At 44.7% G+C, this 27,505-nt stretch overlaps 3 protein-coding genes and 1 long non-coding RNA gene across 5 annotated transcripts; 3 read left to right on the top strand and 1 right to left on the bottom strand.

The window, feature by feature from the left end:
- Nucleotides 1-5,773: 5,773 nt before the first annotated feature.
- Nucleotides 5,774-7,236, bottom strand: LOC139832881 (uncharacterized). Its single transcript, XR_011747555.1, has 2 exons — nucleotides 6,823-7,236; nucleotides 5,774-5,873 (listed from the first exon to the last, which is right to left on the bottom strand). It is a non-coding gene; the product is annotated as an uncharacterized lncRNA (long non-coding RNA).
- On the top strand, nucleotides 7,231-10,654 carry LOC127306397 (ADP,ATP carrier protein 1, mitochondrial). 2 transcript variants are annotated; one of them, XM_051337030.2, is made up of 4 exons: nucleotides 7,231-7,383; nucleotides 8,656-9,156; nucleotides 9,549-9,920; nucleotides 10,044-10,654. In XM_051337030.2, the coding sequence occupies exons 2-4, from the start codon at nucleotides 8,665-8,667 to the stop codon at nucleotides 10,338-10,340; spliced, it is 1,161 nt and encodes a 386-aa protein (XP_051192990.1). In that variant the 5' UTR covers nucleotides 7,231-7,383; nucleotides 8,656-8,664; the 3' UTR covers nucleotides 10,341-10,654. The 2 variants fall into 2 exon arrangements, with proteins under 2 accessions (XP_051192990.1, XP_051192991.1); XM_051337031.2 differs by lacking the exon at nucleotides 7,231-7,383 and adding an exon at nucleotides 7,497-7,602.
- Nucleotides 10,655-12,268: 1,614 nt separating this feature from the next.
- LOC127306396 (threonine--tRNA ligase, chloroplastic/mitochondrial 2) lies at nucleotides 12,269-16,788 on the top strand. Its single transcript, XM_051337028.2, has 8 exons — nucleotides 12,269-12,618; nucleotides 12,825-12,971; nucleotides 13,105-13,252; nucleotides 13,336-13,589; nucleotides 13,977-14,354; nucleotides 14,764-15,072; nucleotides 15,165-15,365; nucleotides 16,274-16,788. Exons 1-8 carry the CDS (start codon nucleotides 12,343-12,345, stop codon nucleotides 16,532-16,534), a joined length of 1,974 nt encoding a protein of 657 aa, XP_051192988.1. The 5' UTR covers nucleotides 12,269-12,342; the 3' UTR covers nucleotides 16,535-16,788.
- Nucleotides 16,789-18,064: 1,276 nt separating this feature from the next.
- LOC127306398 (rho GDP-dissociation inhibitor 1) lies at nucleotides 18,065-20,748 on the top strand. Its single transcript, XM_051337032.2, has 5 exons — nucleotides 18,065-18,792; nucleotides 18,919-18,985; nucleotides 19,825-20,043; nucleotides 20,117-20,241; nucleotides 20,358-20,748. The coding sequence occupies exons 1-5, from the start codon at nucleotides 18,520-18,522 to the stop codon at nucleotides 20,436-20,438; spliced, it is 765 nt and encodes a 254-aa protein (XP_051192992.1). The 5' UTR covers nucleotides 18,065-18,519; the 3' UTR covers nucleotides 20,439-20,748.
- Nucleotides 20,749-27,505: the final 6,757 nt, after the last annotated feature.

A 27,505-nucleotide genomic window follows, 5' to 3' on the forward strand; every position in this document is an offset into this window, starting at 1 on the left:
TATTCATGGCGAAGGTTGAACTGCTTCGTTAATTGTTATATGGTTGGAAACGGAAAATGCTACATGTGGTAATTGGTATAATATCTTGAATAATGTGATACTTGGCAATTGTTGTGATCATGTTTAAGCTCTTGCATCATGTACTTTGCACCTATTAATGAAGAAATACATAGAGCTTGCTAAAATTTGGTTTGCATAATTGGTCTCTCTAAGGTCTAGATATTTTCTAGTAAGAGTCGAACAACAAGGAAGACGGTATAGAGTCTTATAATGCTTTCAATATGTCTTTTATGTGAGTTTTGCTGTACCGGTTCATACTTGTGTTTGCTTTAAACAACCTTGCTAGCCTAAACCTTGTATCGAGAGGGAATACTTCTCATGCATCCATAATCCTTGAGCCAAACACTATGCCACTTGTGTCCACCATACCTACCTACTACATGGTATTTCTTCGCCATTCCAAAGTAAATTGCTTGAGTGCTACCTTTAAAATTTCCATTCTTTATCTTTGCAATATATAGCTCATGGGACAAATAGCCTAAAAACTATCGTGGTATTGAATATGTACTTATGTGTCTTATCTCTTATACGTTGCTTGTTGTGCGATAACCATGTTCCTGGGGACGCCATCAACTATTTCTTTGTTGAATATCATGTGAGTTTCTATGCATGTTCGTCTTGTCTGAAGTAAGGGTGATTTATCATGATCAAATGGTTTGAGTATGCATATTGTTAGAAAAGAACATTGAGCCGCTAACTAAAGCCATGATCCATGGTGGAAGTTTCAGTTTGGACAACAAACCTCAATCTCTTATGAGAATATTATTTGTTGTTGAATGCTTAAGCATTAAAGAGGAGTCCATTATCTGTTGTCTATGTTGTCCCGGTATGGATGTCTAAGTTGAGAATAATCAAAAGCGAAAAATCCAATGCGAGCTTTCTCCTTAGACCTTTGTACAGGCGGCATAGAGGTACCCCATTGTGACACTTGGTTAAAACATATGCTATGCTATGATAATCCATGTAAATCCAAGCTAATTAGGACAAGGTGCGGGCACTATTGGTATACTATGCATGAGGCTTGCAACTTGTAGGATATAATTTACATAACACATATGCTTTACTACTATTGTTGACAAAATTGTTTCTTGTTTTCAAAATAAAATCTCTAGCACAAATATAGCAATCAATGCTTCCCTCTGCGAAGGGCCTTTCTTCTACTTTCATTGTTGAGTCAGTTTACCCATTTTCTTCTATCTCAAAAAGCAAACACTTGTGTTAACTGTGCATTGATTCCTACATACTTGCATATTGCACTTATTATATTACTTTATGTTGACAATATCCATAAGATATACATGTTACAAGTTGAAAGCAACCGCTGAAACTTAATCTTCCTTTGTGTTGCTTCAATACCTTTACTATGAAACTATTGCTTTATGAGTTAACTCTTATGCAAGACTTATTGATGCTTGTCTTGAAAGTACTATTCATGAAAAGTCTTTGCTACATGATTCAATTGTTTACTCATTACATTTACCATTGTTTCAAATCGCTGCATTCATTACATGTGCTTACAATAGTATTGATCAAGATTATGTTGGTAGCATTGTCACTTAAGAAATTATCTTTGTTATCGTTTACCTACTCGGGACGAGTAGGAACTAAGCTTGGGGATGCTTGATACGTCTGAAACGTATCTATAATTTCTTATGTTCCATGCTACTTTTATGATGATACTCACATGTTTTATACACATTATATGTCATTATTATGCATTTTCCGGCACTAACCTATTAACGAGATGCCGAAGAGCCAGTTGATGTTTTCTGCTGTTTTTGGTTTCAGAAATCCTACAAAGGAAATATTCTCGGAATTGGACAAAATCAACGCACAGGGTCCTATTTTTCCACGAAGCTTCCAGAAGACCTAGGGGGAGACGAAGTGGGGCCACGGGGCGCCGCCACACTAGGGCGGCGCGGCCTGGACCCTGGCCGCGCGGCCCTGTGGTGTGGGGCCCCCGTGAGCCTCCCGACTCCGCCCTTCCGCCTACTTAAGCCTTCGTCGAAGATAGTTCCAGTACCCGAGAGCCACGATACGGAAAACCTTCCAGAGACGCCGCCGCCGCCAATCCCATCTCGGGGGATTCAGGAGATCGCCTCCGGCACCCTGCCGGAGAGGGGAATCATCTCCCGGAGGACTCTACACCGCCATGGTCGCCTCCAGATTGATGAGTGAGTAGTTCACCCCTGGACTATGGGTCCATAGCAGTAGCTAGATGGTCGTCTTCTCCCCATTGTGCTATCATTGTTAGATCTTGTGAGCTGCCTAACATGATCAAGATCATCTATCTGTAAAGCTACATGTGCGTTTGTTGGGATCCGATGAATAATGAATACTATGCTATGTTGATTATCAATCTATCTATGTGTTGTTTATGATCTTGCATGCTCTCCGTTGCTAGTAGAGGCTCTGGCCAAGTCATTGCTTGTAACTCCAAGAGGGAGTATTTATGCTCGATAGTGGGTTCATGCCTCCATTGAATCTGGGGGAGTGACAGCAACCTCTAAGGTTGTGGATGTGCTGTTGCCACTAGGGATAAAACATCAATTCTATATCTAAGGATGTATTTGTTGATTATATTACGCACCATACTTAATGCAATTGTCTGTTGTTTGCAACTTAATACTGGAGGGGGTTCGGATGATAACCTGAAGGTGGACTTTTTAGGCATAAATGCATGCTGGATAGCGGTCTATGTACTTTGTCGTAATGCCCAATTAAATCTCACACTACTCATCATAACATGTATGTGCATTGTTATGCTCTCTTTATTTGTCAATTGCCCAACTGTAATTTGTTCACCCAATATGCTATTTCTTATGGGAGAGACACCTCTAGTGAACTGTGGACCCCGGTCCATTCTTTTACATCGAATACAATCTACTGCAATACTTGTTCTACTGTTTTCTGCAAACATCATCTTCCACACTATACATCTAATCCTTTGTTACAGCAAGCCGGTGAGATTGACAACCTCACTGTCACGTTGGGGCAAAGTAATTTGGTTATGTTGTGCAGGTTCCACGTTGGCGCCGGAATCCCTGGTGTTGCGCCGCACTACACTCCGCCGCCATCAACCTTCAACGTGCTTCTTGGCTCCTACTGGTTCGATAACCTTGGTTTCTTACTGAGGGAAAACTTGTTTCTATACGCATCACACCTTCCTCTTGGGGTTCCCAACGGACGTGTGTATACACGCTACAGCGACGCGTTGTTGCGTGGAGTGAACTCGAAGGATCCGCAACAAATCAGGTCCCTTGAGCCTGAACGTGTTGGTGATGATGGTGTTGGTGATGTCAGCAAGAACGCAACTGATGTGACTGGAGCAGAGGATGATGTGCCTTGTACCGACAGGGTTCCCACAGATGGCGCCAAATGACGAGGGTGCTCCCCGGAAATTCCCACCATGAGGGGCTTATGATTGACGGAATCCTGCAGGCTGACACGAGACATCGGATACCAAACAAACGGGGAGAGAGATTTAACCAGGTTCGAGGCCCTAGATGAGATAAAACTCTTACTTCCTGCTTATCTTATCTTGATTACCGAATATATCGGGTTACAATAGCTGACAGGCTGTGGTGGTTGTCTCGTCGATAGGCTAAAGTTCTAGGGTTGTAGCTCTGACTTACGGTGGATCTATGTGTTGAAGTTGTGTCTCGGCAGACCCTCTCCTGGCCTTTATATAGTAGGCCAGGTCCCGAGAGTTCTGTCCGGACTCGACTAGGTTACAAAGAGATCTATTCTAATCTTTCCTTGTATAGAGTCTTCTTGCCTTGTTCGTTAAGAATACTTCTTTGGATAAGTCTTCTTCTCTGGAACCAACGTATATGCCCACCTTGATTGTTGGGCAATCTTCATAGGCCCCTAGTTGGGTCGGAGGAGGTAGTCTAATGTTGGTTACGCGAAGGGAAATGCTCACATCAACTGGTTTCAATTTCTACCTTCAAAGGTCCTGGTTTTGTTTAGCAATGTATGTCTGCATGCTGGTTTTTTCCAACTCCCTGCATATATGGAATATGGGGCAAATACTTAGAATCTCCTTCCCTCAACATTCCACCAAGATCTCCATTGGCGGGTGTAGATCTCTTTCATTGGTTTTCCCGATTTTCTTTTGGGATGTTCAAGTTCTTTGAAAAACTAACACATGTGACATCCTCGCCCCTTGCTTAAATTGATTGACAGTATTACCCACGCTAGCACGTCACATTTTTTTCTCCAGAGAGAGCTCATATGAAATAAGCTTTCCCGCCAAGCGTGGAATCAGTTACCTCCTATAAAGTTTCATAGGTGAGCATGAGCAAGGATAAAACATGCCGAAAAGCTTGTGTTGATATGCAGAGTTTGTCTACAAACTAGAGACCGACTTTAAGAGTAAATATTGAGGTTGAGATGGTAATAAATCGTGCCAAAAAGATCTAGAAGAAGCTTGAGATGAGCTTGTCTTTCTATCACAAGTATTAATTTGTGGTGTCTTGTTCGTTCGAAGGTAATTTTTGTGCAAGCCCTACTATGGGAAACAACCACAACTCGATTATGGACCTGCATTGTCGTTTGGGCTTTTTTGTTTGTTATGGGACTACCTGGTTGGTATTCTCACTGTCAACTTGCCGACGAACTTGAGATCTTCAAGGTAATTGGATGTGGCTTCTGCGCGCATTCCACACCCACCGGCACATAATGCCGAGGTTCTCTTTGTAAAGGAGAAGAAGAGTGGCGCCATAGGAAAGGCGCATGCAACAGCTTGGTGGATGATCTACGGTTGGCTTTGGTGTTGCCCATTGATTTTTTGTTGGGGTGTTCATTGAGGGTTCTTTTATGTTTTTGATGTTAGGGATTGTGGTTACGCTGTTTTGTGTTGGGAGGGTTCGTGTCGGTATATCTGTATCGGTTTTCGTCCGGTCTCCCGATAAATAAACATGTCATTATTTTCTTCTTAACTAATAACCTGGGCATTTTTTTCCGCCTTGTATTAATTTATTTTACTACATCCGTTCCGGCTTACATGCCGTGATCGTATTTCTGGGCTGTAAATTTCACCAACGTAATACAAAATATATATTACATAATAAATTTACTACATATCATTAGGAAATTTAGATGTTCTACTTTCCAATGATATATAATTTATGTATTGCATTATCCCACAAACGTGTAAAATATAAATCTCAAATACTTTATATTTTAAGCTACACAAAAATGACAAAAGCGCGGATGTGAGTAGTCATTTTCCAATCTCAAAAAACATGTCAGATTTTATTATTTTTGTCTAGCACAAAGTAAAAAGAATCTTGGGTCAAGATTTTGCATGATTGCGAGATGTATCACTGACAATCTCCAGAATTATTTTTCAGATTTTTAAAAATAACTTATAAACATTATATATATATTTTTTAAAAATGACGAGAGCACTGGAGCTTGGGAGCCAAAAGCACTTTTTCGTTGCATAATCCATATTATATTGATCAATTTAACGATTTAGAGGAGTACTTTTTTTTTATGCACATCAGGCGTCAACTGTATAAAAACGACGGGTCAAACCCCAAATGGAACACCTCTATTTTGCAACAGGCACCTTGGATTTACAAATACAAATCGCCCTTCCACACCAGAGCCACCCATCGTGCAAAATGACCTTTGAGTCTAACAATGGACGATGGAGACTCGCCTGCACCACAAGAACGGGTGACACCGATTCTAGAAAAAGAGAGACGAAAAGTGTGAGCAAACTTTCTTTTCAAGAGGAAAAATTATATACAGCAGAATCGTATAAACAAAGGATATGATTGAGCTACACGCAGCGGTACAGCCTAGCTTTTTTTTTTTTTTTTTTTTTTTGAACAAAGTCACGGGTCTGGAAGACCCGAGAGGACTGCATTAAATAAAACGTGGCAGGTACATATTACAAGAAGGCCCCTTAAACAACACTCGCACTAAGAACCTATTATTTGAAGAAAGGGCCCTCGATATTACAAAAAGCACCCTGGAACAAAAAGATAAAACGCAATCGGGTCCCTGGGTACCTCCGCCACGAATCGTCGGTGACCTCAAGGCGTCGCCGCCGAGGTCTGAGAGCAGTGCGCTCGGAAACTCCGCTCCGACGATGAACCAAAGCTGCAGGCCACCACGATACCACCGGGGACAAACCACTTGATGGCGTCGCAGCGTCGAGCTCCTGCAACCGATTCGAGAAGAGGCCTCCGAGCTGGAGGTTGAAGACGGGCCGCCCTTCCGGCCGATGATCACGACGCCAAGCTTGGGCGCCATGTGTTCCGCACGAAGAAAGCTGCCTGCAGTAGCAGCAAAGCACCTCTGGGGCAAGATGTCGCCGGAAAACGTCGGAGTCCTCTTTTGGTAACCACCGCGGCAACCAGAACAGAGGGAGACCGGCGTATCCGGCCGCATCCCGGGCTTATTACGAAGAGGATCGAGAGGAAGAGACGCCCGCCATCAACGGCCCCAACCTCCCGAGCACGATGGCCGGCGGCCCCACCTCCACCACCGCCGACGACGGCGGCTTTGAGCGCCCAGCCGGTGAAACTCCCCAAGGCATGAAGCCAGACGGCACTAAGGCACAAAGAAACCTAGACTACAACCTATCTACTGCTATACATGGGGGAGGGACCCTCGCCCAGACTCAACGCCGGCCTCCGCCGGAGAAGAGGAGGGGAGGGGCCTGCCGGCCCGGAGCGGATAAGACCAGGAAGAGGAGAGGTGGGAGACGAGAGGTGGGAGACGGATAAGGGCCTGTGGTACAGCCTAGCTGACCATTCCAAAGGGGCAGCAGAAAAGAAGAGGCCGCGATATTCCAAACTTTTTCCCAACCCACTTGCACGTTCCCCACGAGCCCATGTTCTCATTCCCACACCACCGGCTGGCCCGATCTGACCCTCCAAAGTCCAAACACGACTCTTCCCGTCATTTTTTGCACCCTCCTTCTCGGACCACCAACCAACGCGCGCCACGTCAGCGTTCGCACGTCTCCATTGGACCGAGCCGAAACACCCGGACCGGAACGACCTGCCCCCACCCACGTGGCCCACCTCCGCCGATCCACCAACCGCGCCCAGATCGACGGTCCAGATCGGGATCCCTCCCACCCGCACACCGCCAGCGCGGCCGCAGCGGCGTAACGGGCGACCCGACCCGCTAGGCTCCAGGGGAGGGCGAAGATAAAAAGGCACGCATCCCAGAAACCCTAGCCGTCCCTCTTATATTCGCCCTCCCCCGCTCCGCCTCGCCAGTCCTCTCTCGCTGAAGACCGGAAGGAGCGGAGCCGCCGAGCACCACCCCCATCGCCTCAGCCTCCGCTTCCGAAGGGTGAGTTCCCCCGTCCGCCCGTGCATGGCAGCCTCTCGGCTTCCCCGCTCTCGATCTGTCTATTTGTGGCCGCGCTATTGTTTTTTCTCGGGTCCGTGGTGTGTATATATAGATCTGTGTAGACGTTGCTCTCGTAGATCCATTTCCTTCGTTTCGTTTGATCGTTGGTGGTGTTAGGCGAGGGTGGTAGTGCTCAGATCCGTGCTCGTTTCCTTCCCGGTAAGCTGGATCTGCTATTTGTGTGCTCTTCGGTTCTTCTGTTCGTCAGATCCCGTTCGTTTATGTTCAGATGCGCGTTTTTCCTTTTCATTCTCGATGTATACGGTTGTTTAGCCTGTATAGATCGCGTCGTTGTTTCGGGATCTGTAGATCGGGAAGCCGCTAGACATGTAGTGGATGTTTAGCATCTGGATCAAAGGAGGTCGTGTCGGACTGTTGGATCTAGTGTTGTTTTTTGCCGTCTTGTGTGTGATCTGTCGGATTTTCATCCCGTCCAAAAACGTGATGAACTTGTTTGGTCTTTTAGATTGACATGAAACAGAAACATTTCCAGTGTGCCTTCACCCCTTTTGCTTTGGATGCTAGTAGAATTATGCTCTGGTTCATCTTGTAGATCCTAAGCTTATACAGCACGAACGTAACTGTTTGGGCATTTCCCACCTTTTAGGAGTGCACGCCTGATTTTGTTTTCCAGTACGTTTTCTACTTCTGTACTGTTTGCTTCCGATTCGATTATTATTGCTGAAGAATTAGACAATTCTGGTTTAGTAACATGTAATGTTTTCTTACAGTGCTCTTCTAATTTAGATATTTGTGCTCGTCAATTTGCCTAATTCAATGTGCACTTAGCACTGCCTGTGCTCATTATGTACGGTGCCATAGCTGTATATCCTATATGTGTAATTTTCACTGTTCCCTTGTTTCATAACTAGTATTTTTGTAACTAAAAAGGGTACATTATCCTGTTTCTTCATTGAACTAGTGGTAGTCCTGTTATGCTTGTATCGGTAGTTTATTCTGTTTATGCTATTCATGCCCGTAGGAGCTTAGTTAATCATGGTTAATTGTTATGTTTCATCAAATTACCATTGTATCTGTACTAGTTTAATTGATACCTAACTAGGGATTGTGTCATTAGCTTCCCTCTGTCAAATGCATGATATTTATATTTTGTCTTATTCACTCCTTGTTTATGATATTATTTAAGTTTTATCTATTTCACCTGGATCAATCATCCTTACTGATTAGTGTATTAATCTCTTGGTTCTGCAGGACAGTACAATGGCGGACAGGGCCAACCAGCCATCTGTTGTGCAGAAGTTCGGTGGACAGTTCCACCTTGGCTCCAGCTTCTCTGGAGTCGTCCGTGCCCGCAACATGTGCCCCTCTGTGTCAGCCAATGACAGGCGCTTCACCACAAGCAGCTACATGACCCAGAGCATCTATGCTCCAACTATGTCCTTCAATGGCAGCAACATGGTGTCGACCTCTCCCATCTTTGCCAACTCGCCACAAGAGAAGAAGGGTGTCAAGAACTTTGCCATCGATTTCCTCATGGGAGGAGTGTCTGCTGCAGTTTCAAAGACTGCTGCTGCTCCCATTGAGCGTGTCAAGCTTCTTATCCAGAACCAGGATGAGATGCTCAAGTCTGGCAGGCTCTCTGAGCCATACAAGGGTATTGGTGAGTGCTTTGGCCGCACAATCAAGGATGAAGGTTTTGGCTCACTGTGGAGAGGAAACACTGCCAATGTTATCCGTTACTTCCCCACCCAGGTATCTATCTCTTATTTTGTCTTCTATGGCATATTTTGCATTTGCCTTTGAACATGCTCACTAATGTTTTGTTTGATTATCAGAATATCCAACTATAAATTTAAACCTCTGTTGCCATATCGTGCATACATTCTGTACCTTTTGATGCTATCATTTAACTATTATGAACACCTTGACCGTGCATTTATTTATATACTTCAAAATGTCTGGTACAGCATTAGCCTGTGAAATTGTTTAGTTCAAGTGTTCATGTTTTATGTAGTTTGCATCAATATCAATCATAGATGACTGCATATTCTTTAATGCTGAAATGTATACAGTATCTTGTATATGTATAAAATTTCCTTCAAAAAATTTCTGGTGGCCTAACATTCTCTTGTTCTGTTCTGTAGGCCCTGAACTTTGCCTTCAAGGATTACTTCAAGAGCCTGTTCAACTTCAAGAAGGACAGAGATGGTTACTGGAAGTGGTTTGCTGGCAACCTTGCTTCTGGTGGTGCTGCTGGTGCTTCCTCGCTGTTCTTCGTGTACTCCCTTGACTATGCTAGGACAAGGCTGGCCAATGATGCCAAGGCCTCCAAGGGAGGAGGTGAGAGGCAATTCAATGGCCTTGTTGATGTCTACCGCAAGACTCTCAAGTCAGATGGTATTGCTGGGCTTTACCGTGGATTCAACATCTCTTGTGTTGGAATCATTGTCTACCGTGGTCTGTACTTTGGTCTGTACGACTCTCTGAAGCCAGTTCTCCTCACTGGCACTCTCCAGGTTTGCTACTTCTCTCACCCTTCAGATCTTCTTTGGCACGTCTCTTATGAACACATTCTTATCCATCTCTACTTTTGAATGCCTCTTATGAGCACATTCTTATCCAACTTCACCTGTTTGCAGGACAACTTCTTTGCCAGCTTTGCTCTTGGTTGGTTGATCACAAATGGTGCGGGTCTTGCCTCTTACCCCATTGACACCGTCCGCAGAAGGATGATGATGACCTCTGGTGAGGCTGTCAAGTACAAGAGCTCGTTCGATGCTTTCCAGCAGATCCTGGCGAAGGAGGGTGCCAAGTCTCTCTTCAAGGGTGCTGGTGCCAACATCCTCCGTGCCATTGCTGGTGCTGGTGTGCTTTCCGGCTACGACCAGCTCCAGATCCTCTTCTTCGGCAAGAAGTACGGCTCAGGCGGTGCCTAAATGGGGAGAAATGATGACGAACAAGAGAACTCTGTTCCCAGTCCTGCCCTTTCAGGATCTGGTGAACTTTATCTTTTTAACGTTGAAAGGCAATAATTTCTGTAGAGGGTGGATTTTCCCAACATTCGTTTTTGGTGGAGGCATCGAACTCCAATGGTTGTCGTAGGTTGCGGCAGCAGTCCCAGACAATTACTATCTTAGGGTTGAGTTTGAGTTCGAGTATGTGCCCTGAACCATATCGGGCAATTTTCCTTCCATACATTGTCCTCGGATCAAATGAGTTAAGTCAAGTTTAAGCTGGTGGTGTTCACTCATTTTCCTGGTTGGCTTGTTTTTTTGATTCAATCTGTTGTTTGCCGTTAGCAATTTCTTGGTAGATAATGCTTTGGCTGCCAATGTTCCTTTACTTTCCTATTTGCACTTGATAGGTGATCATCTTATAATCATTGTTATGTGATCTGCACTCTTGGCTGCTTATTTTATTTTAGTTTTTCCTTGCTCTTTTTCGTTGGTTGCATCCCTGAATTCAAAATAAACTTCCTGACCACCTGTTACAGTGTTCGTTTGTTAGCTTGCCTGCAAAATTCATGTGAATTGTCAGGGTCATTATCTTGTAGATGGAATGTCTAGGTATGTTCACCCTTTGGCAACCGGTTGAAACACGCCCTTTGATTATGAACTTTGGTGTCGGCACTTCTCGTATAAATGGGATGGAATCACGCAGGAAATCATCCTCAACAAGGCCTTGTGTAGATGAAATTTCGGCTTATGTTTGCCGTGTGAACTTCTACATCTTCATCCCATAGTTTGCTGGGAACCGATTTGGACAAGTTCCGTAAATAGTGTTTACACCAGACATCAAAAGAGGTCTCATAGAATTTGGAGGTTAGATAATTTACGGCAATGGCATAGTTTTTACACCAGACATCAAAAGAGCTCAATATCCATCCAAATGAGTAGATGCAATGGCGTGGGATACGGCTCTGCTTCCAAACATTTGGAGGTTAAGATAATTTGCTGTGTGCTTGGGAAGATAATTTATTGCGTTTTTCTATAGGGCTTATTTGATTCATGGAATTTATATTGAATTTGGATCCTATTATTTTTTCCTATAAAAGCTGCCTGATTTATAGAAATATATCCCTAGGAACTAATCCCATAGAAATCTTGGTAGTGTCAATTTTATAGAAAAAATGTTAGATCATACCTTATAAAAAATTCTTTACATAGAATTTAATTAGGTATGACATCTAAATTCTACTTCTTTGATATGTCTTTGTTTTTCCCATGAATCAAAAGAGCACTTATATGTTGCTACATCTTACTTGGCCTTTATTAGTTGCCACATATTATTAGACCCATTTTTCATAATTTGCCTTATATCTCCTTCTACATATCTTATATCTCTTCAACTCTAAAATACGTCGTGAAATACAATACACTGTACTCTCTCCGTTAGGGATTACAAGGCCTCCAGGTATCCCTATGTCGTAAATTTAACTAACGTAATAACAGATAGATGTTACAAAACATATATCATGAGAAAAGCTGATGTTCTACTTATGGTGACATAATTTTTGTATAGTATAATTCATGTTATGTTCGTTAAATTCACGATCTAGGAATACCTGGAGACCTTATAATCACTAACAGAGACTATACTACGGAAAACCATTTTTGAACTGGAAGCATATGGTCTCGCTATCCGAGAAAAGATTTCAAATTGTCAAAGAAAATCTGACAAAAATTTGGCGCATTTATATACTAAGGTCTCTATTTTATTGAATTGGGTATACATGTATTCGAAGATAAACTTTAACCGAAAAAACGAGTAACAAAATCTGGATTTACTAATCTGAACAGAAAGGAACGATTTGAGGGGTGTGAAGTGTAATTTGAGGAACGGCGGCTCCATCTAGACGATGAGAGGATATCCAACGACCAACGGGCCAAGGGCCAGAACGCCCGCCACACGCTCGCCCCGGACCTCGGCGCCGCCCCAATGGCGACTCTCTCCGCTCCCTTGCTCCGTTCTCTCCTCCCCATACGCTCCTCGCCGCGCCGCTTTCCGGCCGCCGCCTTCTCGCACAGGTTCTCGCCACTCAAGTCCCTCTTCTCCTCTAGGCCCTCGCACACCGTCGTCCGCTCCTCCTCCACCGCGTCACCGGCGGCACCGGAAGCGGCCGAGGCAGCCCAGAGCGAAGCTGTCGAGGAGGAGGCGCGGGTCGTGCTCCCCACCAACGAGTCCTCCGAGAACCTACTCCGCATCCGCCACACCGTAATTCTCCCACCCTCCATTTCCCCTCTTCCATATAGTGCTTAAACTGCAATGTCGTTGTTTGAATCAATCAGTTTGTTATAGTTGGATGCGTAGTGCTGACTGCTGTTGGCTAATTTCGTGTTCGGCTGATCGGTCTTGTTAGTGTCCCAAATTGTCAGTAGTGGCAGTATTGGTTAATTTCTGTTGGGTGCTCACTGTTGCAGTGTGCCCATGTCATGGCCATGGCCGTCCAGAAGCTGTTCCCCAACTCCAAAGTGACCATAGGACCCTGGATAGAAAATGGATTCTACTACGACTTCGACATGGAACCCCTGACAGATAAGGACCTCAAGAAGATCAAGAAGGAGATGGTGAGCATCCATTAGTTGAGTTTCATCCTGAGTGGACTGGATTCAAGTGTTAGGGAGGGATCATTTGACTTGTTTACCACGGTATGTTGTTAGGGAGGGATCATTTGACTTGTTTACCACGGTATGTTGGTAGGACCGGATCATCCGGAAGAACCTCCCACTGGTGAGGGAGGAGGTGTCCAGGGAAGAGGCCCAAAAGAGGATCGAAGCGCTTAATGAGCCATATAAGCTGGAGATTTTGGAGAGAATTAAGGAAGAACCCATCACAATTTATCACATTGGTAATTGTTGCTGCCTGTTATTTGTTGCTGAATACTGGTTGGTGGATTTATGTACTGACCGCCAAATTTGTTGGGTCATGCAGGAGAAGAGTGGTGGGATCTGTGTGCTGGCCCTCATGTTGAGACTACTGGCAAAATACAAAGGAAGGCTGTTGAGCTCGAGTCTGTTGCTGGTGCTTACTGGAAAGGTGATGAGAAGAATCAGATGCTACAAAGAATATATGGGACTGCATGGGAGAGTGAAGATCAACTGAAGGCTTACATCCACTTCAAGGAGGAGGCCAAGCGCAGAGATCATCGGCGACTAGGTCAGGACCTTGATCTATTCTCTATAGAGGTATGGATCTTACTTCTAAATTTCCTTACCAGACCAATCATAGCCTTGGCTTTTCCATCCACCTATTATCCAACAATACCAGTTTGTAGAATACGAACATTCTGAGTCCAAATACTAGAATGGAGTGTTGTGCCATGGGATACGAATATTGACCTAGCACCGAACAGACTGCATGTCTCCAACTAGTAATATTTGTTAATGTTTCATCTGTATTTTCTGTAACTTGTCACCGTGTCAATTCTAACAAACTATCTGGCATCGGGTAAACTCTGTTACTCTAGCATCGGTATCCATACCTGCGTACTGTATAATTGTATATACCATGTATGTTGTGTGCCCGTGAGCCTTTTCAATTAATAGTGACTGTAGCCTCTGAACATTTAACAGGAAGATGCTGGTGGGGGTTTAGTATTCTGGCACCCAAAAGGTGCTATTATAAGGCACGTCTTAGAAGATTCGTGGAAACAAATCCACCTGCAGCGTGGTTATGATCTACTGTACACGCCACATGTTGCGAAGGCTGATCTCTGGAAGATTAGTGGACACATAGATTTCTACAAAGAGAACATGTACAACCAAATGGATGTAGAAGATGAGCCATATCAACTTCGGCCCATGAATTGCCCTTACCACATCTTGGTATACAAGAGAAAGCTACACTCATACAGGGATCTACCCATCAGAGTAGCAGAGCTTGGAACTGTCTACAGATATGAGCTCTCTGGTGCTCTGCATGGGCTGTTCCGTGTAAGAGGGTTTACACAGGTATTTCGTTGATTCTGATTCTCTTATAACTTTCCGCCTGATTGCATGATGACGTTCTCCTGTTGCCCGCAGTTACCAGATAAATATTGTACGTTATTTTCAAAGAAGGTTTTCTTTTTCTCTGGACTGTTTTCCATAATTGTATACTACCTATTACGAATTCTTAAGCAAAGCCATTGGCCATTAACTTGCACTCCAAGGGGACACCTTTCTTGTGTCCTATAAAGAAAATGTCGAAGTTTTGAGTCCCGGCCCAATTCTGTATCTTAGTCTAGATATGTTATTTTGTTAAATTAGCTTACTACATTTACTAACAAGGCTGCACTTCGTGGATGCAACAAGTTTTTAGAACATGCAAATACCTTATCAACTGTTCTTGGTGTTGTCTTTAAATATGTTAATTATGCAGGATGATGCCCACATATTTTGTCTCGAGGACCAGATAAAAGATGAAATTAGAGGGGTTCTTGATTTAACTGAAGAAATACTGGGGCAGTTTGGCTTCCGGCGTTACGAGGTAAACCTTTCAACCAGGCCAGAAAAATCTGTTGGCAGTGATGACATATGGGAAAAGGCAACAATTGCTCTGAAAGACGCGCTAGATGACAAAGGTTGGGGGTACACGGTTGATGAAGGGGGAGGTGCTTTTTATGGTCCAAAAATCGATCTTAAGATTGAGGATGCTCTTGGAAGAAAATGGCAATGTTCTACTGTGCAGGTTAGTCATATATCTTTCTACGAATAAAAAGTATATCTGTGGTTTCATTGAGGAAAATGCCATATAACACCATTGATTTTCCTCTATTTTAGGTTGATTTCAATTTGCCTGAACGGTTTGACATCACTTATGTCGACTCAAATAGCGAGAAGAAGCGACCTATCATGATTCATAGAGCTGTCCTTGGGTCTTTGGAGCGCTTTTTTGGTATCCTAATTGAAAATTACGCTGGCGACTTTCCACTTTGGCTTGCTCCAACCCAAGCCCGTATTCTACCTGTGACAAACAATGAGGTTCGCTCCATTTACTTTGCAATACTTTCACGTGTTGTTAAATTATGGGAAATTATTTGCTACTTACTAGATTTGTGCATAGCATCGAGCAAAGAAAGGTACTCCCTCGGTCCATAAAAGGATGTCAGAAATTTGTCTAAGTTCGGATGTATTACACTAAAGAGTGTCTAGATAAATCTGAATTTAGACAAACTTTCGACATCCTTTTATAGACAGAGGTAGTACTATATTATATCTAAATAACCGAAGGAAATACAACATCATTATTTTTACTTGATTCTAGCGAAAAGTCCTTTTGAATCCTGGGCGCCACTGCTCTCATCGTATTAAAACATTCAAAAATTATATTTATCTGTTCAGAAAAATTATGGAACATATTTCTAAAAAGGAGCTGATGATGAATCCCACTAACATACAAAATGTCAATTACAAATGTTTTGTTTTCTGAGCTACACAAAAATGACGAAGTCAGATTCTTTTATGGAGATTTGAATCACTATACTCAGATCCACACATTTGTTATTTTTGTGTAGCCCAAAATACAAATTATTTCCAGTTGAAAGTTTACACGTTTGTGGAATACAATACTGGGTACATCATAATTTATTTTCAGATTTTTCTGAAACTTAGAAATATGATTTTCAGTTGCCTTTTTAAAAAGGGATCACTGGTGCCCATGTGCACCAAATCTCTTTCCTGATTCTAGTCGCTGTTTCTTTTACGAGTGTACATTACATTACATTTTGTCAAAATTGCTGTTCCACTGAAATATCGTTTCTTGTACTTTTGTTCTAAGAATGCTTGTGAAACTTTTTTCAAGAAGTAGATACTTACAGGACACATACACCAGATGTTTGCCTTCTAAACGTTAATTACAAAGCCATGACACCGTCCTTTTATATTTTCAGCTGCAATACTGCCAGGAGGTGGCTTCAGAGCTGAAATCAAGAGGCATCCGTGCGGAGGTATGCCATGGCGAGCGCCTGCCAAAGTTAATCAGGAATGCCGAGACACAGAAGGTGCCGCTGATGGCGGTTGTCGGTCCTAAAGAGGTCGAAGCCAGGACACTCACCATCAGGTCCAGGCACAGCGGGGAGATGGGCACCATGCCCGTCGACGACTTCATCAGCAAAGTCCAATCCGCTATCGCCGACAAATCTTCCCTGTAGATACTGCCATTCCTACTGTAGAGCAATAGGTCTTCTGCACATACTCCATACTCCGCCCACCGGTGCCTCAGACGAAGCTCAGCAACTGGGGTCTGCAGGAGAATTCCGACGATTTTTTTGCACAGTTGTCATCATCACGTTTCGCTCCGGAACAGAAGCCCAGATTCTTCATTGTAGATACTTAGCTTCTGAGCAGGGGTACTTAGATAAACTACTTACCACATTTTATTGCAACTTCCAGCTGCGCATTTTTACACACACAGGCCCTTACATGATCACAATGGTCATACTACACCTGATGCGATTGCAACCTTGCACATCATTGGCATGTCATGGATCTGCAGGCAGGGAAGAGCTCGATTGCTAGCTGTGCCATGAATGGGCGGGCGTATTTGCTGCGACAATTTGCCTGGTCGGTCAGACAACACTGAGATTGTAATGGTTTCAGAGGTGGCCACTTGCTGCTGCAGAACGGGAGCAATTGCGCACTGCTCGCTCGTTAAGGCGAGACGAGATGAATTGGTCTGAACCTGTGGCTGTGGGGCGGTGCCGGGGACCCGGTTGATTGATTGAGCATCACTCGCTCCGCGTGGATTGGGGCGCGATGGACGGACCCAATTTTACCGGGCAAGTCGACAGCACCTGGGACAAAAACCTGCAGGATGGAGTACACTGGGATAGGGTGGTGGCACATCTGAGTTGCCTCCCAGATCTTCACCTGCCCCGTCAGTAAAAACTCCAGCAGCTCGTCAGATTCTCCAGTGATTCGAAAATTCTACCGCCAGTTTCTTGACAGAACTACTCTGCCCGGTCTCCGTCGAAATCCAACACATGAAGTCTGTCAGGATTCTTTTTTATCGAAATACAGAAAGGTGCAGACGCTTCGTACATGCACTCACTTGTATGAAAGCACGCACATACACCTCACTATGGACGAAAACTTCATCTTCCATCGGAAAAACATTCCTTTTTACGAGACACCAAAGTATTGAACCCACAATTTGAATTCTAGTGGACATAGGGTACCGCTATCCTCCTAACCATCCTGCTATAGGTTACATACTTCCAACTTACAATTACAAAACGCAAGTTGCAACTTCCGTCTTTACAAATGAAGCAATTGCTCCTAGGCCGCCGCTGCCGGATAGATCCAAAATCCGAAGATAGTAAGCGCCACTTGGATCCATTTTTTAGTTGCTTTCAGCTTTGACAGCAATGATTTGAGAGCGGTAATGCTACACATACGGACGTTTAGCTTACGGAAACACTTACGGACTCACGCAGCACACAGGGAGGTCGTTTCCGATTTTTCAGCAACGAATCAAATCTGAACCAACCGGTATATTACACATCAGCCTGTAACTCTTTCCGTAAGCAAATAATCCGTACGTCTAGGATTACCGATTTGAGAGACGGGAAAATGCTAACTAATTAATGTGCACTCTACGGGCAGGGTTGTGCACGCAAGGGAAAACATTAAAACTCCCCTCAACTAACGCTACAGTTGTACCAGTGCGCGGGCGGGACGACGAGAGGAGAGGAGAGGGCTTGCAGCTGCAGCGCGAGTCGTGGCCCTCACGTCGTCTCCACTCCCCTCCCTCCCTCTTCTTCTTCCTCCCCCTCCCTGGTCGCCTCCTCCTGCAGAGAATTTAAAACCTCCTTATCCTCTCTGGCGCGCTGCTGCCATTGCTAGCTGCTGGATCCAACCATTCATTCCTCCCTGGTCTCTTTGTATCTCTCTCTCTCTTTTTGGAGCCTTGCGCCGCGTTCCTTTCCCCCTGTCACAGCCCGCTTCGACGTTTCTCTAGCAGCGCCTTGTGCTTTGCCCTCTCTCCTTTTGGTGCATCGAGCTCTCGGTACCCGTGCCGTGCCACTCCCCCTCGTCTTTTGCCACGCTCTCCTCTTTTTGTCTCCACGTTCTTGGCCGGCCGCCCGTTGAACGAGCCCATTGTGGTGGGAGCTGCAGCGCACGAGGGACGGTGAGGATGTCGTCGGCGGTGGAAGCGGCTATTCCCTGCTCTAAGGTCGTCGACATCGCGCCGGCCGGGCCAGAGGAGGTGAAGGAGCGCGCGGTGGTGCTGGAGCACGGCAACGGCGACTGTGCCGCCGCCGCGACGAACGGGAAGAAGTGCGCCGAGGCGGCGTCGCATTGCCGCAAGGCTGAGGAGGATGACGACGAGGAGGACGGGGAGAAGGTCCCCGAGCACATCGACCTCGGCCCCATCCTCAGCATCAAGGACCAGCTCGAGAAGGACAAGGTACTCCCTCCCTTCGCGCCATCGCCTGAATTCTTCTATCTTCCTGCTGCTCTTGCAATCGCATTTGCTGCTGTGGCTGTCGATCGATAGATGAATGCGTTTCTTCTACGCGTGCTTGATTTGCAGGATGACGAGAGCCTGAGGAGGTGGAAGGAGCAGCTCCTCGGCAGCGTGGATTTGAACTCCGTCGGAGGTAAACCGCAAACCCAGCTTCAGTTTCCATAGTTGCTGGCGTTTAATTTGGATCGTCGTCCTTGCGTCGCGATCCTGCTTAATGGCTGGAACTGGTAGCATCAGTTTCGCATGTGAGCACCGTCGTGTTGTCAGCACGTACGATCCCGTGAACCAGCCGTAGCTTTCCGTGATTAATCTGAACGAAAGTTTATCTATCTGTGCACCGTTGCCGGCCGGCCGGCCGTGCCATAGTATACAGAAGCGGAGAAATTGTAAAAGGTGGTGGGGCTGGCCGGCCGGACCCGGAAGGCCGGCGGTCCGGCCTTTTGTCTTTTCGTACTAATCATTTTCGCAAGAAAAGGATTGGAGCCCTCATTTTGTTGATTGCACTGGTTTGGTCGGTCCCCGTACATGGCCGTGCATCGTTATCTCGTCTTCGCCAATGATGATGTGAATTCAGAATTTCAGATCCAGGGTACTGACGAACACTGCCTTCTTCTTACCCTGAAAGTGATGTGTCCGGGGAATATTGCTTTCTGATTGTTCATGGTGATAGTTCAGTTTCTTTCTAATAACGTGACGAGACGATTTTAGATCGAAGGTACAAGTGATAAGGAGTGCATTCTTCAAACACTGAAAGCGATCTGTCCGGGGAATAATGCGTTCTGATTGTCGTGGTGATAGATAAGTTTCTCTGCTTAGGCAGAACGGACCATTATGCAGGTTCCTGTTTTCAACAAGATAAGCTAGCGCCTGCATTTCACATCAGAAGCTGCTTAGAATTCAAATTTTTGTCCAGTTGGACGCAAGAACATTCAGAAGATTTGAATCCGCGGCACTGAATTAACTCTGCTGCAGAGACGCTGGAGCCGGACGTGAAGATCATGAGCCTGTCCATCCAGTCCCCGGGGCGGCCGGACATCGTCCTGCCGCTGCCGGTGGAGCCCAACAGCAAGGGCGTGTGGTTCACGCTCAAGGAGGGCTCCATGTACAAGCTCAAGTTCACCTTCTCCGTCAGCAACAACATCGTCTCCGGCCTCCGCTACACCAACCGCGTCTGGAAGACCGGCATCAAAGGTGAGATCAGTTAAACGAACTGACTAAAACGACCAATTCTGCAGATGACTAATTATTTGGTCTGCTGGCGCAGTGGACAGCACCAAGGAGATGCTCGGCACGTTCAGCCCCCAGCCGGAGGAGTACACCTACGTCACGCCGGAGGAGACCACGCCGTCGGGGATGTTTGCACGGGGATCATACTCTGCTAGGACTAAGGTAAATTAACCGACGGATTCTTGCTCACACGAGCTTATTATTCAGATGTGCAGCCTATGCTGCTACTTACTTCAGGGTTCAGAGCCGATCCTCATCGTGCTTCTTGGTTTTCGTAGTTCCTCGACGACGACCGGAAGTGCTACCTGCAGATCGACTACACCTTCGACATACGCCGGGACTGGCCGTCATCGAGCTGAGCCTTGCCGCGGACCAGCTCCTGGCCGGCCTGCCTGGGCTACAGTTACCCGTTGAAGCAGAGAGTCTTTGGTTCCATTTAAGTTTCACCTCCATTTTTCTTTCCGTTTTGCCCCTAGGGTTCTTATCTCTTGTGCGTGCGTGTGTATATTGCCACTCTGTTCGGCCGTTAACTTGTCAGGACAGTGAATCCGTCCGTGTCACTGCGTTGTGAGCTCTATCAGGGTCCGGCTTTCGATCGAACTGTATGTGGGTTCATGCATGTCATGCACCAGAGCAATGCAGCTGGAAAAAGGATATCTGTCACCCACTCACTGAATATCCGTGTTCATCTTCTAACCCTTGGCGTTCGCGTGTAAAGGAAATTGTTCGGCTTCTCCGAGGATAACTGCTTTGCACCTTTAAGGAAATTATTCGGTTCTCTGAGCTCTTACTTTATTTTTAAAAATTCAAAAATCATCTTTATGGATCTGAGTACGTTGAACAATGCATACTTTCAAAACCCCAAAGTTTACCACAATTTTGCCATTTTTGTGTAGCTCGAAATTGTGATTTCACTTGCTTATAGGTACATTACTGACTACTTTTATTTTTTATTTTTACTAGAACTTGTAAGAATAATTCTTGTATGTAAATAAATAAAGGATCCCTGGAGCTCGGGAGCCAAAGAGAGCTTTCAGTCGTAAGTATGTCAACTATTGCCGCCGAGAAGTACTGGGATTTGGGAGCCTCCCCGCAAGAATGCGAGATATCTCGTTTGGTATGATCTAATAGGCCATCTGGTATCTTTTTCTTCAAATCCTAGGTAAACATATAATAACTTATGGTACAATTTACCATCTGCATATACTAACTCTCGATCTGCATATACATTCTATATGTCAGTGTACATATGTGGTTAATATGCAGAAAGCAACTTATAGAACATATACCCATAACAAAATTATAAAGTACTTTAACACTAATTACTTTATAAATGGATTTAATTACACACAATGATAGCCGCACATGAATGATATTAGTATTCACAATTTAGAACGATTTAGAACCACCATGTATTAGCATTCTACATCGAGGCCACTACTTTATTCTTCGCTAACTAGGACACTCTAATATCTATGAAAATTGTCAATAAATAGACAATTACGCATGAGATCATCCTGATCATTTCTTGTTATTTAATAAAATCTGAAAGCATTCGTAAATATATGAAATTATCATCCGAACCGTATGTTGAGTTCATGCAGTTAACCAGAGAAACGCCAATATCAGCTACTCGTCTTCGTGAAATTATTTTTAAACAGAACGAGAAAACGGAAAAATAAACACGAAAAAGAGAAGAAAAAAGGAAATATATATAAATGAAAAGGAAAAGGAGAAAGAACATGAAAAAAAAACGCCTAACCGAGCTGGTTGGCATCGCGCGGGGGTGTGCGACACGGTGCAGGTGCCGAGTAGGGGACCACTTCTCAGATTTTTTTTAACATTCCACTTGTCATTTTTGAAAAGAGTAGGTGGATTTTTTATAGAGGTTTCGTGTTTCACATGGTAGATGAAGAGGCCAACGTGGATGGTATAGGGATAGCACGGCCTAGTATGCACGCTTGGGGCCGGCCCGTCAAAAACGAGACAAGTGCATGTACGCGTGGATAGATAGGCCCAGCAAGCTGTTCTCGCATAAAGGTCGGCCCAGACAGCAGCATATTCGGGAAGAATGCGCATCAGCCGCAATGGGCAGAAAGTTCAAGCCCGAAAAGGAGCGACCTCTTCTCGTTCGTTCCAAACGAAAAAGCCACGAGCAGTCCCCTCAAGCAAAAGCCGCGAGCACGTTTTTTTTTTCCAGGACATCGCCAGCACGTTGAGGCCACTCCCTACATGTAGTCGGTCGCACGTGACCCGACGAGCAAACCATGGAAAGCAAAAGCCGCGAGCACCGCTGGTATCACGTGCCCAACATAATTCTTCTGGACCCGATCCACGTTTAATAAGCCAACGGATGTCCTGGCGATCCATTCAGCCCTGCTCCTCCGTCCTCCATTCGTCGTGTGCGGCGCAAGCCTGGCGAGTGGCCATCTGCGGTTCTTGTTGGAGGCGCCGCCGACCGCCGGACGCTTTTTTTTAAAAAAAACATAAGGCTCCAAATGAGTCCGATTCTGAATTAACGAAATCATTAACCGGCTAGAAGTTACACCAAGATTAACAACACACTTACAACACGCACACCGAAAAATCAACAACAAGAGATAACACGGAAAACGCCAAGAAGCGCTAGGTTGAGGGAGCCTTGACTTTTGTTGCACCGGAGAGAGCACGTCTTAGTCCACGCCAACAAACCTCCTACGCACCAGAACAACGGCCTAAGGGTGACTCGACGACGGGCCAGCAGCCTAGCAGAGCTTGAGGATCCAAAGGGGGGTGTCCTGCAACAATGCCTCCAAGAAGGTGTGTGGCGCGCGAATGCGTCATCGTCGTCGGCGGAGACCAAGGTCCTGCAAAGCTTTCACCCAGGGCCGGCTCTAGGATTTGGAGGGCCATAGGGCAAATTCTATAAATGGGCCCAATTTAAGCTGCGTGCATGCTAGATGGGCTTAAAAAAAATCTTCTACCTTTTCCTATATGCACTGTGACAGAAATAATGGACCCCCGTTTTGGTTGCCCCCCGGGCCGTCGCACTTCTTGCCCTGGGCCAGAGCCAGCCCTGCTTTCACCCACACCCCGAACCGCCACCCCCCGAGCTCAGGCTAGGTCCAGACCAGAAACACACCATCTCCCATAGGCTTTGGGATAGGCACACCAGTGAAACTACGACAATACGCCGACCTAGCAAAGTCCCCCAAGGCACTAGACGGGCCATCAGCTACCAAAGCAAGCCGTGTAGAAGTAGCCCAGATGACGAGATGAGAGGGCTAGAACGCCAGCGAGAGATCAAAGGGTGATCCACAAGACAATACCAGAGAAGCTTGCCCGAAGCGGGGCCACCAAGGGGAGCAGAATGAGGCGGAGGGACGAAATCCATCAGCTCGAAACGGGGGATCATTTTCGGGACGCCGTCAACAAGGGGACGACACCCAAAAGGGTGACGCCGTCACCGACGATGGCAAGGCCATGCGCGTAGCTTTCGCCTAGATCCCACCGAGTCAAAAATCTGGACGCCGTCGTGAGGACGTGCGGTGACCCAGCATACCACTGCATGTTGTAGTATACAAGTCGTTGATATGATCTTTGTGAAGGGACTTCTTCACAAATTGTCATATCCCTCAGAGTGGTACAACAGAAACATTGCAGGTCATAACACTCCATAATTTATTACAAACATTGTCTTAACAAGTTGGTATTCTCACGGGTCCTATGAGAACACCCTAAAATACTACTTAAGTACGATTACAACTCATAACAACTATAAGAGAGCTCAACAACTTATTTAAGTAAGTTCTACGTTGCTCGGCTCTATGATGCTAGGGTATGTCACTACTCCTCCACCTCCGTGTCATCTGGTCCGTAGACTATTCCATAGTCTACTCCTTCCACTCCGCCGGTAAGATCATGTTCCTCGTAGACCAGCTCGTAACTTCCTTCTGGTGCTCCATCGTTGATGGCCTCCACTTCCGGATCACAGTCTAGCAAGGGTGTCGAAAGAAAGTGAGTACAGAGGTACTCAGCAAGTTCTAAAAGAGTAAAAAAGGTGTTTGATGCACTAGCTACGACCATTGATCAGGAAATCGCAGGTCAATGCATGTTTTAAAATTGTAGGGATTCGTTGCATAGAAAACAAAAAATTTCCTACCGCGAACACGCAATCCAAGCCAAGATGCAATCTAGAAGACGGGAGCAACGAGGGGATGATCAAGACTAAACCTTGAAGATTTCCAAAGCCTATAAGAGTAGGCTCTTATTGCTGCGGTAGACGATCACTTGCCGCTTGCAAAAGCGCGTAGAAGATCTTGATCACGACCGCTTCCGGCGCCACGAACGGGCAGCACCTCCGTACTCGGTCACACGTTCGGTTGTTGATGAAGACGACGTCCACCTCCCCGTTCCAGCGGGCAGCGGAAGTATTAGCTCCTCTTGAATCCGACAGCACGACGGCGTGGTGTCGGTGGTGGTGGAGAAATCCGGTGGAGCTTCGCTTAAGCGTGCGGGATGTGGTGGAGGAGAGAGACCGCTAGGGTTTGGGGAGAGGGGCGCCGGCTAGGGCACCCTTGAGGGGTGCGGCCATGGTGGTGGCTTGAGTGGCCGGCCAGCCCCTCTCTCCCCCTCTTTATATAGGTGGAGGCCCCAAGGTTTAGGTCAAAGAGTCCGAATAAGACCCCAACAAAACCTTCCAAGTGTCCAAACCTAGGGGGAGTGGGACTCCCCCCTTTCCTTGGTGGGGTGGCCGGCCACCATGGTGGGGAGTCCACTTGGGACTCCTCCTCCCTTAGGTTGGCCGGCCAAGGTGGGTGGAGTCCCTCTGGGACTCCACCTTCCATCCTTATTTCTTCCGGACTTTTCTAGAACCTTCCGTAGAACCTTCCGGATCATTTTAATTCACATAAAATGACATCCTATATATGAATCTTATTCTCCGGACCATTCCGGAACTCCTCGTGATGTCCGGGATCTCATCCGGGACTCCGAACAAATATTCGAACTCCATTCCATATTCAAGTTCAACCATTTCAACATCAAACCTTAAGTGTGTCACCCTACGGTTCGCGAACTATGCGGACATGGTTGAGTACTCACTCCGACCAATAACCAATAGCGGGATCTGGAGATCCATAATGGCTCCCACATATTCAACGATGACTTCAGAGATCGAATGAACCATTCACATACGATACCAATTCCCTTTGTCACGCGATATTTTACTTGTCCGAGGTTTGATCTTCGGTATCACTCTATACCTTGTTCAACCTCGTCTCCTGACAAGTACTCTTTACTCGTACCGTGGTATGTGGTCTCTTATGAACTCATTCATATGCTTGCAAGACATTAGACGACATTCCACCGAGAGGGCCCAGAGTATATCTATCCGTCATCGGGATGGACAAATCCCACTGTTGATCCATATGCCTCAACTCATACTTTCCGGATACTTAATCCCACCTTTATAACCACCCATTTACGCTGTGGCGTTTGGTGTAATCAAAGTACCTTTCCGGTATAAGTGATTTACATGATCTCATGGTCATAAGGACTAGGTAACTATGTATCGAAAGCTTATAGCAAATAACTTAATGACGAGATCTTATGCTACGCTTAATTGGGTGTGTCCATTACATCATTCATATAATGATATAACCTTGTTATTAATAACATCCAATGTTCATGATTATGAAACTAATCATCCATTAATCAACAAGCTAGTTTAAGAGGCATACTAGGGACTTCTTTGTTGTCTACATATCACACATGTACTAATGTTTCGGTTAATACAATTATAGCATGATATATAAACATTTATCATAAACATAAAGATATAAATAATAACCACTTTATTATTGCCTCTAGGGCATATCTCCTTCAGTCTCCCACTTGCACTAGAGTCAATAATCTAGTTTACATTTGTAAAGATATAACACCTTGGCCTTCTGGTGCTTTATCATGTATTGCTCACGGGAGAGGTTTTAGTCAACGGATCTGACACGCTCAGAAACGTATGTATTTTGTAATTCATTTGCGTCTCAACGCATCACTTATTTCCAAATGAGTCGGCATTAAATATGTTTGGTCTTCTGGTGGAACCTTAATTTCACGGTCTGAAATATGTCACTAATATTGTCACACACAATATAGTTTCAAAGTTCTGACTCTGTCGGAACTACACCAAGTTCTCGAAGAACCTCTTGACTCAACATCCTTTGTCATTGTCAAAACAATGATATACTCTGCCTTCTTTTGTAGAATCCGTCACAATATTTAGAACTCTTCTAAATCTAGCATAGACAACTTCTAGCTCATTGTGCTACCTTTTAAACAACACTTAGTCTAATTTGAGATTGAAATTATATTTTATATGTGACAAAACCAATATCGGTGTAACACCTTACAGCGATTTGTTTGTCATTTCTTCATACAAAAAAAAAATATATATATCCTTAGTTCTTCTAAAGTACTCAAGGATATTCTTACTGTCGTCCAATGATCATCATATGAATCATTCTGGTATATGCTCATAAAACTTTATAGCACATGATATCTGATTGTGTACATATTATTCATGATCTATAATCACTCATGTGTTTTTACTTATTTAGTGTCAGATACACTCAAGTCTTGTTAAAACTTCACATGACAAGAACATCTTCTTATTATTTCTATATTGAACTATTTCAATATCCATTCTATGTACTTTGACTTAAACTTATTTGTGTTTCAATCTATCTTCATAGATCTTGACACTAAATTTGTTTCAGTCCATATCTTTTCATTGAAGTTAATTTCTCAATGAAACCTTTTTAATCAAGTATATAATTACATCATTTATAACCAACTATATGTCATCTACATAAAGTATTATAAATATGTCTTAGCGCTCCCACTTAATCTCTTGCAAATGCAAGCCTCTTCATCGTCTCTGATGAAATCAAAAACTCTTTGACTATTTCATCCAGTGAAGATTCAAACTCCGCTATACTTACTTCATCAAATTGAAGTTTGTATACCTATCTAGTATTCCACGGACCAGCAAAACTCTTGGTTGTATCTTGTATACACCTTTTAATACATACTTCTGATAAGTAATGTATTTTGCCATCCTACTAGCATATCTCATAAAATAAATATGTAGTGATTACTAGAATAATCCACATAGACTATAAGCATTGCTACGGAAGATCTAATCTTATCGTAGTCAACTCTTTGAACTTTGTCGTAAACAATTTTTTGACAAGTCGAGCTTCTTTAAGGATATTCCATCCAAGTCCATCAATTTTATAGATCCATTTACTTTCAAAAAGTATTTATCTATCTTGGATTTTATGGCATATAGCCATTTTAACGGAGTCAGGGCCCATCATAACTTCTTTGTTTGTAGTTGGTTTATCATTGTTCACAATCAATCCTTTGTCCACAAATCATTTATTTG

The sequence above is a fragment of the Lolium perenne genome, chromosome 6, assembly GCF_019359855.2.
Source record: "Lolium perenne isolate Kyuss_39 chromosome 6, Kyuss_2.0, whole genome shotgun sequence".
NCBI classification, from domain to species: Eukaryota; Viridiplantae; Streptophyta; class Magnoliopsida; order Poales; family Poaceae; genus Lolium; species Lolium perenne.